At 38.1% G+C, this 18,530-nt stretch overlaps 1 protein-coding gene across 1 annotated transcript in view; it reads left to right on the top strand.

Moving 5' to 3' along the window:
* Positions 1–18,530, top strand: part of TEX11 (testis expressed 11) — a 345,588-nt gene that overhangs the window by 22,595 nt on the left and 304,463 nt on the right. Inside the window, exons 3-4 of the mRNA XM_033849819.2 lie at positions 2,022–2,143; positions 14,768–14,852. Of these exons, the coding sequence (XP_033705710.1) occupies positions 2,022–2,143; positions 14,768–14,852 (207 nt within the window). The remainder of the gene's footprint in view (positions 1–2,021; positions 2,144–14,767; positions 14,853–18,530) is intronic.

Genomic DNA, 18,530 nt, shown 5'->3' with positions numbered 1-18,530 from the left:
TCATTCTTTTTTATGGCTGAATAACATTTTATTGTACATATTTAGCACATTTTTTTAATCCATTCATCGATGGAGACTTAGGTTCTTTCCACATCTTGGCTATTGTAAATAATGCTGCAATGAACATGGGGTTGCACAGGTCTTTTCAGGTTAGTGTTTTCATTTTCTTCAGATAAATACCCAGAAGTGGAATTGCTGGATCATATGGTAGTCCTATTTTTAATTTTTTGAGGAACCTGCCTACTGTTTTCCATAGTGGCTGCACCAATTATTTGCACCATTATGGTTTTCCTTTGCATTTCCTTGATGATTAATGATGTTGAACATCTTTTTTTTCATGTACCTGTTGGCCTTCACTGTGTTTTCTTTGGAAAAGGGTCTATTCAGGCATTTTTAAATTGGATTTTCTTTTGCTATTAAGTTGTATGATTTCTTTATATATTTTGAATATTAAGCCCTTATCAGATATATGATTTGCAAATATTTTCTCCCAGTCTAAACTTTCCTAGTTCTGTTATCAATATTTTGAGCAAGGACTATAATATATATATTTCTCAGCCTAATGCTTACCTAATCTTAGATGAATCAAGATATTTAATATTAGTCCTTCTGTTAACCAATTTATGGGAGTAAGGAAGCTAGAGGTTTTTCTTTTCGTATGTATCATTACTTGAGGCATATGAAATATGTATGGTATATTTTCCCTAATATCTTTGATCATGCAGTGGATACTAAAGAGTCTATGAGCTTTAAAAAATGTTTGAGTGTATTTGAAAATAAGTTTCTTTGTGAAGTCTCTATGTGAATCTGTTTTCTGATATTTAACTGAAAAGTTTTCTTTTTAAAGAAATATTTATTTATTTATTTTTGGCTGCGTTGGGTCTTTGTTGCTGCTCGCGGGCTTTCTCTAGTTGCGGCGAGTGGGGGCTACTTTTTGTTGTGGTGTGCGGGTTTCTCATTGTGGTGACTTCTCTTGTTGCAGAGCATGGGCTCTAGGCACGCGGGCTCAGTAGTTGTGGCTTACGGGCTCTGGAGTGCAGGCTCAGTAGTTGAGGCGCATGGGCTTATTTGCTTCCGTAGAATGTTGGATCTTCCTGGACCAGGGCTCGAACCCGTACCTCCTGCATTGTTAGGCAGATTCTTAACTACTGTGCCACCAGGAAAGTCCTGAAGATTTTTCAGTTAGCAGATTTATTGTTCGTTGTAGCAGGTTAAATACCTGTTTATTGTAGCAGATTAAAAATCTTCCAGAAGGTGCTCTTATGGTATTGTTATGAATGTTAACAACATTCTTTTTAGTTAATGCTCAGAAATGTTGCAAGAAATTAGAGACATGTAGGTTATGGAGACCTCTGTTACACGAGTTTGGAAAAACCTCAATTTTGATAATATGAAAGGCATCAGTTATGGTTCTACATCATGTTTGGGTTTTAAGGAATTCTGTGGCCTAATAAGATTCAGCTATATCGGGTCTGGAGCTCAAGACCGTTTAGAAAATGGTGACATCATTGTACAGATTCAGTAACTGGTTAATGTTGTTGCTAATTGAGCATGTCATTTTTTTTCTCTCAAAGTAAGGTCAAGACTTCAGCGTATGTCTGTCTAATGCTTTAAAGTATTAATAAGTATTTTAGTTTTACAGGGCATGTATCTAAGTCTCCCTTCAGAATTTCTACATTTTGTAATTTTGAAGACATTGTTAATTTCTCTTCTGTAGTTTTAAGATGACCTATAATAACATGACTATTTGTGAAGTCAATGCATTTTACTTTGAGAATGAGTAATGATGATTAAGTTACAAACAAGTGACTCCCAGGAAATACAAATGTTATTTGAAAATTATACTTTGCCTTTAGCTAGAATAAACTTTATCTCCAGTTTGGTTTTACTCTAAGGAGTATTGAAGTTTCTCCATGCTGTATTCATTTGACAAAAGGTCTAGGAACAGATTTCAGAATGATTTGCTACTTTCAGCCAGTGGTGATAGTTCACAGCACCTTTATCATTTATTGTTATTTCAGAAATGGTTGAAAACCTGCTTATAAAAGACGGTTCATCTATGATACCTGAGACAATTGATAGACTCTTCGCGGACATAGCAAATATCAACAGGGAGTCTATGGCTGAAATGCAGGACTCTCAGGTTGGTATTTTGTTTATAAGTTTTGATGATTTTGTTTATAAGTTTTGATGATTCACTGTTTTAATTAATGTATAAGTAAAAAAATAGACTTCATGATTAACATGAAATCTAAATACATGGAAATCAAGCCTAATGGCACATTTAGGGAAAATACTGTTTTAGAAACCAATGGAAAAATATGCCTCAAATTTAATATGTACTATTTAATCTGTCTAGGCTTCAGTTTTCTCATCTGTTAAAAGGAGCATAATAAAACCCACCTCCCAGTGTTGTTATGAATAGTAAACAAAATAACATATTTAAGGTCCTGGGTGCATAGCAGTTAGTCACTTAATAATAGTTCTTGGGCTTCTCTGGTGGCGCAGTGGTTAAGAATATGCCTGCCAACGCAGGCGACATGGGTTCGAGCCCTGGTCCTGGAAGATCCCACATGCCACGGAGCAACTAAGCCCGTGTGCCACAATAAGATAAGCCACTATGATGAGAAGCCTGCACACCACAACGAAGAGTAGCCCCTGCTCGCTGCAACTAGAGAAAGCCTGCGCACAGCAGTGAAGACCCAACACAGCCAATAAATAAAATTAATACATAAAAAAAAAATAATAGTTCTCTTTTCCTTCCTTCTTCAGCAAAGTAAGAAACTACGTGGTACTTGGTAGCGGGGAACTCAGTTGAATATAAGGCTTCAGTGGTGCTTTTTTGGGTTTTTTTTTTCTAGTGTTTAATTGGAGGTCTGTCACTTAATTTAGAAATTGCCTTGAGGTTCTGAAATACTTTTGGGAATGTTTACCTTGGGCAGATCCTTCCATTTTGGTGATTGCACACATGGAAAGGTGAGAATAAAGTTTGTTGTAAATACGTCTCATATATATATAACTTTATATATAATTCATATGCCATATAATTTACCCATTTGAAGTGTACAATTCAGTGATTTTTAGTATTTCTCAGAGTTGCGCACCCATCACCACAGTTAACTTTAGAACATTTTCATCACCTCCAAAAGAAACCTTGCACCCATTCACAGACACTCTCCATTTCCTCCTCTCTCCTCCAGCTCTAGGCAACCTCTAGTCTACTTTCCATCTCTGTGGATTTGCCTATCCTGGACATGTTATATAAATGGAATCATACAGTATGTGGTCTTTTGGGACTGACTTCTGTCACTTAGCATAATGTTTTCAAGATTTTTCCATGTTGTAGCATGTATCTGTACTTCATTACTTTTATTTTTAATTCTAATTTCCATTTGAAAGCTTGAGTTTTATTTATTGATTGATTGGCTGCGTTGGGTCTTCATTGATGAGCGTGGGCTTTCTCTAGTTGTGGCGAGCGGGGGGCTACTCTTTGTTGCGGTGTGAAGGCTTCTCATTGCGGTGACTTCTCTAGTTGTAAAGCACGGGTTCTAGGCACGTGGGCTTCAGTAGTTGTGGCTCGTGGGCTCTAGAGCACAGGCTTAGTAGTTGTGGCACCTGGGATTAGTTGCTCTGCGGCATGTAGGATCTTCCCAGAGCAGGGCTCGAACCCATGTCCCCTGCATTGGCAGGCAGATTCTTAACCACTGCGCCACCAGGGAAGTCCCATGTACTGCATTACCTTTTATGGCTGATAATATTCCATTCTTCGGATATATCATGTTTTGTATATCCATTCATCTGTTGATGAACGTTTGGGTTGTTTACACCTTTTGGCTACTATGAATGATGCTGCTATGAACATTCATGTACAGGTTTTTATGTTTTTATTTCTCTTAGGTATATACCTAGGAGTGACATTGCTGGTCGTATGGTAACTCTGTTTAAATTTTGAGGAACTGCCAGATTGTTTTCCAAAGTGACTGTACCATTTTACATTCCCACCGGCAGCATATCAAATTGGGTCAAAAATTGACCCAGTTTTTCCACATCATCACCAATACTTATTATTAGCTTTTTGATAATAGCCATCCTAGTGAGTGTGAAGTAGTATCTCATTGTGTTTGTTTTATTTTTAATTGTGGTAAAGTATACATAATGTAAAATTTACCATCTTAACTATTTTTAAATGTAAAATTCAGTAGTATTGAGTACATTCACATCGTTTTGCAACCAATCTCCAGAACTCTTTTCATCTTGCAAAACTGAAATTCTATACCTATTAAACAACAACTCCCCATTCTCCCTTTCCCCCAGACCCTGGCAACCACAATTCTACTTTCTATCTCTATAAGTTTGACTACTCTTGGTACTTCATATAAGTGGAATCATACAGTATTTCTCACATTGTGACTGGCATATTTCACTCAGTATAATGTCCTCAGATTTATCCATGGTGTAGTATGTGTCAGAATTTCTGCCTTCTTTTTTTCCCCTCCCCCAGAATTTCTGTCCTTTTTAAGGCTTCATAATATTCCTTTATGTGTACATACCACATTTTGTTTATCTATATATCAGTCCATAGATACCTGAACTGCTTCCACCTTTTGGCTTTTGTGAATAATGCAGCTGTGAACATGGGTATAAAAGTATTTGTTCAAGTCCTTGCTTTCAATTCTTTTGGGTATATACCCAGAAGTGGAATTGCTGGATCATCTGGTAATTCTATTTTTTTTTTTTGAGCAACTGCCATACTGTTTACCATAGTGGCTGCACCATTTTAAATTCCCATCAGTAGTGCACAAGGGTTCCAGTTTCTCTGCATCCTTACCAACACTTGTTATTTCTATTTTTTGATAGTAGTCATCCTAATGGGTGTGAGGTGGTATCTCATTGTGGTTAATTTGTTTCCCTGATGGCTGATGATGTTGAGCATCTTCTCATGTGCTTATTGGTCATTTGCATATTTTATTTGGAGAAATATCTATTAAGATCCTGTGCCAATTTTTAAACTGAGTTGTCTTTTTATTATGAGTAGTAGGAGTTCTTTATATATTCCAGATACAAGTCACTTATCAGATACGTGACTTGCAAAATATTTTCTCTCATTCTGTGAGTTATCTTTTCACTTTCTTGATTGTATTCTCTGAAGCAAAAAAGTTTAAAATTTTGTAAAAGTCTAACTTATCAAGTCTTTCTTTTATTGTTTATACTTTCGGTGTCATATCTAAGGAGGCTTTTCCTAACCCAAGGTCGTGAAGACTTACTGTTATGTTTTCTTCTGAGAGTTTTATAGTTTTAGTTCTTACCTTTAGGTTTATGATCCATTTTGAGTTTACTTTTGCATATCATATGAGGAAGGGATCCAAATTCATTCTTTTGCATGTAGATATCAAGCTGTCCCAGTATATTTGTTGACTGTTCTTTCCCCATTAAATTTGTGTTAGTATCCTTATCAAAAATCAATTGACCATAAATATGAGGGTATATTTCTGGATTCTCAGGTCTATTCCATTGATCTATATGTCTGTCCTTATGCCAGTACTACACTCTCCTGATTATTGTAGCTTTGTAGAAAGTTTTGAAATTGGAAATGTGAGTCCTTTAACTTCGTTCTTCTCTTTCAAGATTCTTTTGACTATTCTGGGGTCCCTTGAATTTCCATATGAAATTTAGGATCTGCTAGCCAATTTCTGCAAAGAAGACAGCTGGAATTTTGATGGGTAGTGCATAAATCCATAGATCAATTTGGGGAGTATTGCCAACTTAACAATATTAAGTGTTCTAAGCCATAAAATGGCGTGTCTTTCCATTTATTGTTTAATTTTTCAGCGTTTTTAGTTTGGAGTGTAAGTTTTGTAGTTTTTTGTTAAATTTTCTACGTTTCATTTCTTTTGATGTTATCATAGATGTACTGTTTTCGTAATTTAATTTTCAGATTATTCATTGCTAATGTAATTGGTTTTCGTGTATTGATCTTGTATCCTGCAACCTTGTTAAATTTGTTAATTAGTTCTAAAGTTGTTAGTGTATTTTTTTACATAGAAGTCTCTTTTTAGAATGCTCAACATCATTAATCATTAGAGAAATGCAAATCAAAACTACAATGAGATATCATCTCACACCGGTCAGAATGGCCATCATTAAAAAATCTACAAACAATAAATGCTGGAGAGGGTGTGGAGAAAAGGGAACCCTCTTGCACTGTTGGTGGGAATGTAAATTGATACAGCCACTATGGAGGTTCCTTAAAAAACTAAAAATAGAACTACCATATGACACAGCAATCCCACTACTGGGCATATACCCTGAGAAAACCATAATTCAAAAAGACTCATGTACCACAATGTTCATTGCAGCTCTATTTACAATAGCCAGGACATGGAAGCAACCTAAGTGTCCATCAACAGATGAATGGATAAAGAAGATGTGGCACAGATATACAATGGAATATTACTCAGCCATAAAAAGAAAAGAAATTGAGTTATTTGTAGTGAGGTGGGTGGACCTAGAGTCTGTCATACAGAGTGAAGTAAGTCAGAAAGAGAAAAACAAATACCATATGGTAACACATATATATGGAATCTAAAAAAAAAAAAAAGTTCATGAAGAACCTAGGAGCGAGACGGGAATAAAGTCGCAGACCTACTAGAGAATGGACTTGAAGATATGGGGAGGGGGAAGGGGAAGCTGGGACAAAGTGAGAGAGTGGCATGGACATATGTACACTACCGAATGTAAAATAGATAGCTAGTGGGAAGCAGCCACATAGCACAGGGAGAACAGCTCGATGCTTTGTGACCACCTAGAGGGGTGGGATAGGGAGGGTGGGAGGGAGGGAGAGGCAAGAGGGAAGAGATATGGGGACATATGTATATGTATAACTGATTCACTTTGTTATAAAGCAGAAACTAACACACCATTGTAAAGCAATTATAATCCAATAAAGATGTTAAAAAAAAGGAAGTCTCTTTTTAGATTATAACCTCTTTTTACTCTGTTAAGTTGTTAGTGAAAAGAGGTTATGAGGTTCAGAGTAAGAGTTTGGTCTTATTTTGCAAGAAGTTCTGTTTGGTTTTAGAAGTACCTTGAATTTTTCTTTCTAGAAAGCCTAATCATATTATTTACCTCTGTTTGCTGCATATATTTATTGTGTTTATCATTACACATTTATATAAACCTAGCACAAGTCTTGCCACATATTAGGTGCTCAGTATATATTAGCCGAATAAATCTGCATTTTGTGAATATGCAGTGTTTATAGTCAGAATTAATCTTACCCTTTCTTTCATTTTTTTGCAATGTCATTTTTTTAAAATTAAAAAGAATTTTATTGAAGTATAGTCGATTTATAATATTGTGTTAGTTTCAGGTGTACAGCAAAGTGATTCAGATATATGTTCTTTTTCAGATTCTTTTCCATTATAGATTATTACGATACACTGAATATAGTTCCCCGAGCTATACAGTTGGTCCTTGTTTACCTGTTTTATATACAGTAGTGTATATCTGTTAATCCCAAACTCCTAATTTATCCCTCCCCCACATTTCTTTTTTTCTAAATATTTATTTGTTTCTTTATTTTGGCTGTGCTGGATCTTGGTTGCAGCACTTGGGATCTTGGCTGCAGCATGTGGGATCTAGTTGCGGCATGCCGACTTCTTAGTTACAGCATGTGGACTCCTTAGTTGCGGCATGAATGCGGGATCTAGTTCCTTAACCAGGAATTGAACCCGGGCCACCTGCATTGGGAGCACAGAGTCTTACCCACTGGACCACCAGGGAAGCCCCATAAGTTTGTTTTCTGTCTGTGAGTCTATTTCTGTTTTGTAAATAAGTTCAGTTGTATCATTTTTTTTTTAGATTCCACAAATAGGTGATATCATATGATATTTGTCTTTCTATGTCTGACTTACTTCACATTATGCACATGGCATTATTTCATTCTTTTTTTTTCCTTTGGCCATGCTGCATGGCTTGTGAGATCTCCGCTCCCTGACCAGGGATTGAACCCAGGCCATGGTAGTGAAAGCCTGGAGTCCTAACCACTAGGCAACCAGGGACCTCTCTCTTTCTTTTTTATGGCTGAGTAACATTCCATTGTGTATGTATGTATGTATACATATACACACACACACACACACACACACACACACACACACACACACAAACACACACATATACCACATATTCTTTATCCATTCATCTGTTGATAGACATTTAGGTTGCCTCCATGCCTTGGCTATTGTAAATAGCACTGCTATGAGCATTGGGGTATATATATCTTTTTGAATTAGTTTTTTGTCTTCTCTGGATATATGCCCAGGAGTGACATTGCTGGATCATATGGTAACTCTATTTTTGTTTTTTTAAGGAACTTCCATACTGTTCTCCATAGTGGCTGTATCAATTTACATTCCCACCAACAGTTTTCTCCACACTGTCTTTAGTATTTATTATTTGTAAACTTATTGATAACTTGTAGTTGCCATTCTGACTTGTATGAGATGATACCTCACTGTAGTTTTGATTTGCATTTATCTAATAGTGATGTTGAGCATCTTTTCATGTGCCTGTTGGCCATCTGTATGTTTTCTTTGGAGAAATGTCTATTTAGGTTTTCTTCCCAATTTATTTATTTTTTAAAAAATGTTTATTTTTTATTTATATATTTTTTAACATCTTTATTGGGGTATAATTGCTTTACAATGGTGTGTTAGTTTCTGGTTTATAAAAAAGTGAATGAGTTATACATATACATATGTCCCCATATCTCTTCCCTCTTGCATCTCCCTCCCTCCCACCCTCCCTATCTCACCCCTCTAGGTGGTCACAAAGCACCGAGTTGATCTCCCTGTGTGCCCAATTTTTGATTGGGTTGTTTTTTCGATACTGAGTTTTATGAGCTATTTGTATATTTTGGCAATTAAGCCCTTATCAGTTCCATAATTTGCACATATTTTCTTCCATTCTTTAGGTTGTCTTTTCATTTTGTTGATGGTTTTTTTTTTCTTTTGCTGTGGAAAAACTTTTAAGTTTAATTATGTCCCATTTGTTTATTTTTTAAAATTAATTTATTTTTGATTGTGTTGGTTCTTCATTGCTGCACGCGGGCCTTCTCTAGTTGCGGCGAGCAGGGACTACTCTTTATTGCGGTGCGCGTGCTTCTCATTGCGGTGGCTTCTCTTGTTGCGGAGCATGGGCTCTAGGCGTGTGGGCTTCAACAGATGTGGAACGCAGGCTCTAGAGCGCAGGCTCAGTAGTTGTGGCACATGGGCTTAGTTGCTCCGTGGCATGTGGGATCTTGCCGGACCAGGGCTCGAACCCGTGTCCCCTGCATTGGCAGGCGGATTCTTAATCACTGTGCCACCAGGGAAGTCCCTAATGTGTTTATTTTTGCTTCTATTTCTTTTGCCTTGGGAGACAGATCTGAGAAGATACTGCTATTATTTATGTCTGAGAATGTTTTGCCTATGTTCTCTTCTAGGAGTTTTATGGTGTCATGTCTTCTATTTAAGCATTTAAGCCATTTTGAGTTTATTTCTACATATGGTGTGAGAGAGTGTTCTAACTTCATGGATTTACATGCGGCTGTCCAGCTTTCCCAATACCAGTTGCTGAAGAGACTGTCTTTTCCCCATTGTATATTCTTGCCTCCTTTGTCTTTGTCATAGATTAATTGACCATAGGTACATGGGTTTATTTCTGGGCTCTCTATTGTGTTCCATTGATCTATATGTCTATTCTTGTGCCAATGTGACCACTATTTTAAATGGATGAATAATATTCCTTCTAGTGGATTTAGCGTATTTTTTCTGTGTATTTCTTTTTTTTTTTTTTTTTGTATTTCTTTATTATTGGACACGTATGTTGTTCTTAACTTTTCACTATTGTAAATAATGATTTATGGAACACTATTCAGTGCAGAGGTTATCCCCTCCATATTTTGGATTATTTCCAAAGGATAGAGTCTCAGAAAAGCAATTACTATGTCAAAAGATACGAACATCACAAGCACTGACACTGAAACTGTGATTAAAAATCTTCCAACAAATAAAAGTCCAGGACCAGATGGCTTCACAGGCAAATTCTATGAAACGTTTAGAGAAGAGCTAACACCTATCCTTCTCAAACCCTTCCAAAATATAGCAGAGGGAGGAACACTCCCAAGCTCATTATACGAGATCACCATCACCCTGATACCAAAACCAGACAAAGATGTCACAAAAAAAGAAAACTACAGGCCAATATCACTGATGAACATAGATGCAAAAATCCTCAACAAAATATTAGCAAACAGAATCCAGCAGCACATTAAAAGGATCTTACACCACGATCAAGTGGGGTTTATCCCAGGAATGCAAGGATTCTTCAATATATGCAAATCAGTCAATGTGATACACCATATTAACAACTTGAAGGAGAAAAAGCATATGGTCATCTCAGTAGATGCAGAGAAAGCTTTTGACAAAATTCAACAACCATTTATGATAAAAACCCTCCAGAAAGTAGGCATAGAGGGAACTTACCTCAACATAATAAAGGCCATATATGACAGACCCACAGCCTACATCGTGCTCAACGGTGAAAAACTGAAACCATTTCCACTAAGATCAGGAAAAAGACAAGGTTGCCCATTCTCACCACTATTATTCAACATAGTTTTGGAAGTTTTAGCCATAGAAATCAGAGAAGAAAAAGAAATAAAAGGAATCCAAATCAGAAAAGAAGAAGTAAAGCTGTCACTGTTTGCAGATGACATGATACTATACATAGAGAATCCTAAAGATGCTACCAGAAAACCACTAGAGCTAATCAATGAATTTGGTAAAGTAGCAGGAAACAAAATTAATGCACAGAAATCTCTTGCATTCCTATACACGAATGATGAAATATCTGAAAGTGAAATTAAGAAAACACTCCCATTTACCACTGCAACAAAAAGAATAAAATACCTAGGAATAAACCTACCTAAGGAGACAAAAGACCTGTATGCAGAAAATTATAAGACACTGATGAAAGAAATTAAAGATGATACTAATAGATGGAGAGATATACCATGTTCTTGGATTGGAAGAATCAACATTGTGAAAATGACTCTACTACCCAAAGCAATCGACAGATTCAATGCAATCCCTATCAAACTACCACTGGCATTTTTCATATAACTAGAACAAAAAGTCTCACAATTTGTAGGGAAACACAAAAGACCCTGAATAGCCAAAGCAATCTTGAGAAAGAAAAACGGAGCTGGAGGAATCAGGCTCCCTGACTTCAGACTATACTACAAAGCTACAGTAATCAAGACAATATGGCACTGGTACAAAAACAGAAATATAGATGAATGGAACAGGATAGAAAGCCCAGAGATAAACCCATGAACATATGGTCACCTTATCTTTGATAAAGGAGGCAAGAATATACAGTGGAGAAAAGACAGCCTCTTCAGTAAGTGGTGCTGGGAAACTGGATAGCTACATGTAAAAGAATGAAATTTCAACAGTCCCTAACACCATACACAAAAATAAGCTCAAAAAGGATTAAAGACCTAAATGTAAGGCCAGAAACTATCAAACGCTTAGAGGAAAACATAGGCAGAACACTCTATGATATAAATCACAGCAAGATCCTTTATGACCCAGCTCCTAGAGCAATGGAAGTAAAAACAAATAAACCAAGGGGACCTAATGAAACTTAAAAGCTTTTGCACAGCAAAGGAAACCATAAACAAGGTGAAAAGACAACCTTGAGAATGGGAGAAGATATTTGCAAATGAAGCAACTGACAAAGGATTAATGTCCACAATTTACAAGAGCTCATGCAGCTCAATATCAAAAAAACAGAGAATCCAATCCAAAAGTGGGCAGAAGCCCTAAGTAGACATTTCTCCAAAGAAGATACACAGATTGCCAACAAACACGTGAAAGAATGCTCAACATCATTAATCATTAGAGAAATGCAAATCAAAACTACAATGAGGGGCTTCTTTGGTGTTGCAGTGGGTGGGAATCTGCCTGCTAATGCAGGGGACATGGGTTTGATCCCTGCCCCAGGAAGATTCCCACATGCCACAGAGCAACTAAGGCTGTGTGCCACAACTACTGAGACTGTTCTCTAGAGCCCATGCTCTGTAACAAGAGAAGCCACGACAATGAGAAGCCCACACACCACTCGCTGCAACTAGAGAAAGCCCATGCACAGAACGAAGACCCGACACAGCCAAAAACAAAAACAAATACAAATAAATTAATTAATTAAAAAACAAAAAACTACAATGCGATATCATCTCACACCGGTCAGAATGGCCATCATCAAAAAATCTACAAACAATAAATGCTGGAGAGGGTGTGGAGAAAAGGGAACCCTCTTGCACTGTTGGTTGGAATGTAAATTGATACAGCCACTATGGAGAACAGTATGGAGGTTCCTTAAAAAACTAAAAATAGCACTGCCATACAACCCAGCAATCCCACTACTGGGCATATACCCTGAGAAAACTATAATTCAAAAAGAGTCATGTACCACAATGTTCATTGCAGCTCTGTTTACAATAGCCAGGACATGGAAGCAACCTAAGTGTCCATCAATAGATGAATGGATAAAGAAGATGTGGCACATATATACAGTGGAATATTACTCAGGCATAAAAAGCAACAAAATCGAGTTACTTGTAGTGAGGTGGATCGACCTAGAGTCTCATAGAGAGTGAAGTAAGTCAGAAGGAGAAAACCAAATACCGTATGAGAACACATATATATGGAATTCAAAAAAAAAATTTGTCTTGAAGAACCTAGGTGCAGGGACTCCCCTGGTGGTGCAGTGGTTAAGAATCCGCCTGCCAATGCGGGGGACATGGGTTCAAGCCCTGGTTTGGGAAGATTCCACATGCCGCGGAGCACCTAAGCCCGTGCACCACAACTAGTGAGCCCGCGTGCCACAACTAATGAAGCCCACACGCCTAGAGCCTGTGCCCTGCAACATGAGAAGCCCGCGCACTGCAACGAAGAGTAGCCCCTTCTCGCCGCAACTAGAGAAAGCCCGTGAGGAGCAGTGAAGACCTAAGGCAACCAAAAATAAATAAATATATATATTAAAAGAAAAAAAAAGAGGACTTAGAGGCAAGACGGGAATAAAGAGGCGGACCTACTACAGAATGGACTTGAGGACGTGGGGAGGGGGAAGGGTAAGCTGGGAGAAAGTGAGAGAGTGGTAGTGTATATATGGACATATGTACACTACCAAATGTAAAATAAATAGCTAGTGAGAATCAGTCACATAGCACGGGGAGATCAGCTTGGTGCTATATGACCAGCTAGAAGGGTGGGATCGGGAGGGTGGGAGGGAGGGAGGCGCAAGAGGGAAGAGATATCGGCACATATGTACATGTATAACTGTTTCACTTTGTAATAAAGCAGAAAGTAACACACCATTGTAAAGCAATTATACTCCAATAAAAATGTTAGAAAAAAAAAGGTATGAACATTTTTTGGCTCATGTTGTGAAATTGCTTTCCAAAATACCCAAAGTGGCAGCTTTAAGCTGTTTTACTGTGCATGTTTATTTTTCCACCTAAATACCATTTGTTCCTCTGGGAAATTTTAAGTCAAATATTAACTCCATGTGCTTCTGATGAAACAAATCAAATAATATTTCATATGAAAGTCATCATTAGGTCAACTGTGGCGTGGGGATACTGTGTGAGAGAGATGGAGATGAGCATAATAATTAGCTGCAGAATAGTAGTGAAATGATGGCCATGCTACATAAATAATCCATTTAAAGGGAAGCTCATCAGGGAAATGAATTGTAGGGGGAAAAAGTGGTCTTGAGGAAATAAACTAAAATACAATTGTGCACCGTTATTGTACACAAACTGAGTCTAATTTTTTTCCAGTTATTCCTTTTAGTTATATTACTACCAATATGTTTATGATAAGATAATGGTATATAGCTTCTATCATAGTCACTATAGCACACCAGAAGATTTAGACCAGAGCTATGGCATATTGGTCTGAGGCAATAGTAGCACCCAGGACCAACTGTTGGCCTTCAGAGATCTCTTGCCAGAAACCAATCTACTGCAAATTTTATTCCTGAGATACTATGAGCTTGATTTATTTTTCCGTCCAGTTGACTGTGTTCCATCTGATAGATAAAACCAGAAGAAGCTACTAGAATCTTTGCCCCCATAATCCCTAGAACAGAACATAATAAAACAATAAATCTTATTATTTTAATATGTATTCTTTATTTAGCACTTTGGCAGGTAGTATAAGTGCTACATAAATTGAGTGAGATATGATCTTTGATTTCAGGGAGTCTAGTTGGGAAATGAGAGTAACAATAAAAACAAAGAATAAATGATACACAGTAGCATAGTTAATTGCTCAATTATGTAAAACTTAGTTAATATAGGAATTCAAAGAAGAGAGAGACCAATGAAGACTGTAATGGTTGCTGAAAACTTTATGTATGTTCCTGGTGCGGGTGAATTTGGATTTGAGTTACATAAAGATCATGGGAGGAGGTATATCAGGTGAAGCCAACAGTATGAATAAAGGTACGCAGGAATGAACAAGTTGTGTTCATGGGACAATAAGATAATTATTCTGTGGGTAAGTTTTTGGGAGAAAAGTTAAAATGGGACTAGATTATGGAGGACCTGTAAATGACCCACAGTAGTCACATAAACGTGAAACATGCACGAAAGAAAATATTATTGGAGGTGGACAGTATTTTAAGTGGCTAAGAAAATGTTTCTGTTGTACAGATTGAAGAAATGGCAGTAAACCTGTGGAACTGGGCAATTATCAAGAAAGGAGCTTTGGGTTTAAGTGAAGAGCAGAGCGCTAAATGTACGTATATGTTTTGTGACTCATATTATGAGGAGTATTCTTATTATACATGAGATTGTGTTCCTGCAGTTTAAATAATATTTTGACCTGTTCTTAGATGCAGATTTGTTAAAAGAAAACTAAACAAAACAACCCATAAGCAGTGGTTTCCAAGCAAACCCTGCCTTGGTTTTGTGGTTTTTCAGAGCTTAGCTCCTTATTAATAGAAATTTAAAAGCGTAACTGCAAGAAATAGTCTGCTGGTGAAAAATGAGGCAGGAAAATGAGAACTTGAAAAATTTCAAAGGACGTGGATTATTTCCTTGGAGGAGAGATGATCAGAATCTTCAGGATTCTGAAGAACCATCAAATAGTAGTTTTTCCTCTCCATTAATTAATAAAATAATGAAAAATGTTGCTATGTGAGGAATTCAGATTAAAAAGTCTGTAAAGAATAGTGTCTTCATGAGGTGGGTTAATGAACATTGGACTGAGTTACTGAGAAAAATTATAGAAGTTTTTTGTGAGAGCAAACAAGAATAATAACAACAAAACAAAACCCCAAAACCATATTCAGCTGCTTAGATGTGTTAAATGTGATCTACTGTCTGGCAGAGTTTGAGTGCTTTAGCTAAATGGGCAGGGTCTAGTGTGCTGACAGTTAACTGATTTCCATCAAGGATAGGGACAGTTAATGCATTTATGGAAAGTATATGTCCCATTATAAAGGATACATTGAGGCAACAAACCAAGAGGTGAATCTCTGGAGTGCTTGGCTTGTAGACAAATGAATTTTGTCTGTATGCAACAAATAGAATTTAATACTAAGTGTTTATCTTTATGAATATAAACCAAACTGTATACGACTTCAGTGTATGTATAGGGTAATTAGTGGTTGATACAGTCAATAATATACTGACTTTTTAGCCCACTCCTCTATTAGGATGTTTAGAGAACAGTTCTGTCTCTTTAACTCTCAGATAAATGTTGATATCATTGCTCCTAGAAGCCTTAGATCTTATAGTTGTGAGGAGGGAAGAGTTGGAAATTTGTCTGTGGGAGAAATTTAGTACACAGGTGAACTGTGCGATGTTAAAATGCTTTAATTCTAAACTTCTTGCATTCCGCATATCAAGGAACATTGCTCTGGCTGTTTTTCACTGCTTGTCAAATAGTGGGGATTTGGTAGATGAAGTGGGAGCTGCAGCCCTAGGACCGACCTTTCCTAATGTACTTACTCTGCTGTAGCAGTTCTTAGATATTTGGGTGCTTATTACGTGTATAATACTTTTAAGATACAGTGGAAAACAGGGTGTAGTGCAGGAAGCCTCTGATTTTTAAAAAGTTTTATTCTCAAAATCTGTTGATTGGAAGATACTTTGTCTCAAAAACAAATTCAGTGTGCCTGGATTGTGTTGTGATCAAAACGTCATTAAGATTTATGCACTACAATTTATTATTACTGGGAAGAATTATGGAACAATGAACAGAAATAGGAAAGGCAGAAGTAGAAGAATGACTCTTAAACTTTAGTTTTAGACCTGTTGTATTTGAGGTGACAATAAGGTTGGAGATGTGAGACTGGAGCTTGTGAGAAAGGTCGGGCTGCCTGTAGATTTGATGGTTATTCACATGGAGATGACTGTTGAAGCCACAAGAATTGTTGAGTTCTCTGAGGGAGAAAATAAAGAGCAGTGGTTCTTAGATACTGGTATAAATGAGAGTAACCTGTGGAGCCTTTTAAAATACAGATGCCCAGGCTCCACCATTGGAGGTTTTGATCTGGGGGGTTTAGGATGAAACCTGGGCATGTCTGTAATTTGAAAAAATTTCTCAGGAATTCTCATGCATACCAAATATTAAGAACCAATGGTGTTGAGAGAACAGAGTACTGAGATTTTAACCTTAATTCTTCCAGTTACGGACTGGGAAGAAAAAGAGCAAGGATAGGATACCACAAGTAACAGTCAAAATATTCTAGAGGAGACTCGCTACCCACTTATTGAGTACATACTGTCTCTCTCTTTTTTTTTTTTTTCTGGTACGCGGGCCTCTCACTGCTGCGGCCTCTCCCGTTGCGGAGCACAGGCTCTGGACGCGCAGGCTCAGCGGCCATGGCTCGCGAGCCCAGCCACTCCGCGGTATGTGGGATCTTCCCGGACCGGGGCACGAACCCGTGTCCCCTGCATCGGCAGGCGGACTCTTAACCACTGCGCCACCAGGGAAGCCCGAGTACATAATCTTTTATAGGGTTGTCAAACCATGTTATGGCAGGCAGTAGGTGAAAGGGACAAGGTAAGACTCCAGGGCAAAAATACCAGGCATACATTATGCTTGAGGATTTAGGAAGGAATGGGTTAAAGCTAAATAAACAGTAAAAATAAAGAATTCACAAATGCCAGAGGATGCAAATTTATATGTTGTTTAAAGTCAACTCAAATACCAAGCTGTGGGCACTGATGGAACAGAGTAAGGCAGATGCAAGGAGTCAGTCAGCAAGCACCTAACCAAGATGTTTATAGTATAGAGGGGCCAAGAAGAGGCTGATGAGAAGACAAGGGTAGAGCAACAGCAACAAAGACAACATCTTTATACTGAAGTAGCATTCTGTCTGAGCCTCAGGTGCCTTTGGCCTGAAGGCTTTATTGGTGATAACTATACACAGCTGGATCAAGAATGTGGGGCTGGAGCAAAGTTCTTAGACTAGACATTTCCCACAGAGGGACACTGCTCAATGCTGAACCAGGATAGAGTGAGGCATAGGAAGTAGTATTTTTCAAAAAGGTTATTATGATCATTGTGAAATGTAGCTGTGAAGTCAGGGAAGGTGATCTTTGGGAGTGCAGCTTTAGTAAAGTGGTAAAGATGCAAAACAGATTGCAGGGCATTAAGGAGACGAGGGAGTAGCAATAAAACATAGTAGCTCATTCAGTTCAAGAAGTTTGACAATGGGAGGAAGAGGAGAAATGGGAGGGAAGCTTGAAGCACAGTGGGGTTAGTTGAAGTTTTTCAAGGAAGGGAGATGGATATATTTGAAGGTAGAGGGAAAGGAGTAAATTGAGACGGAAGCACTGAAGATATCTTTGGAGAGGGAAAATAATTGAGATCAGGGTCCTTGAGAGTACAGAAGAATTAGTAAACTTTGAAAACAATAAAGGAAACATTTTCAAAACTGGAAATGTGGGTTTCCCTGGTGGCGCAGTGGTTGGGAGTCCGCCTGCCGATGCGGGGGGCGTGGGTTTGTGCCCCGGTCCGGGAGGATCCCGCGTGCCGTGGAGCGGCTGGGCCCGTGGGCCGTGGCCGCTGGGCCTGCGCGTCCGGAGCCTGTGCTCCGTGGCGGGAGGGGCCGCAGCGGTGAGAGGCCCGCGTACCTCAGAAAAACAAAACAAAACTGGAAATGCAGGACAATGTAAATATATGTTTAGAAATTATTTTACTGAAAGTTTTTTTCCCAGAAACAAATTAAATTTGTTGAGGGATGAATAAATTTTACATTTTGTAATGTTAATAAAAATTTGACTACATGGGGCTTCCCTGGTGGCGCAGTGGTTGAGAGTCTGCCTGCTGATGCAGGGGACACGTGTTCGTGCCCTGGTCCGGGAAGATCCCATATGCCGCGGAGCGGCTGGGCCTATGAGCCATGGCCGCTGAGCCTGCACGTCTGGAGCCTGTGCTCCACAACGCGACAGGCCACAACAG

The sequence above is a fragment of the Tursiops truncatus genome, chromosome X (genome assembly GCF_011762595.2).
Source record: "Tursiops truncatus isolate mTurTru1 chromosome X, mTurTru1.mat.Y, whole genome shotgun sequence".
NCBI lineage: Eukaryota > Metazoa > Chordata > Mammalia > Artiodactyla > Delphinidae > Tursiops > Tursiops truncatus.
This window is presented reverse-complemented; position numbering and strand designations above follow the sequence as displayed.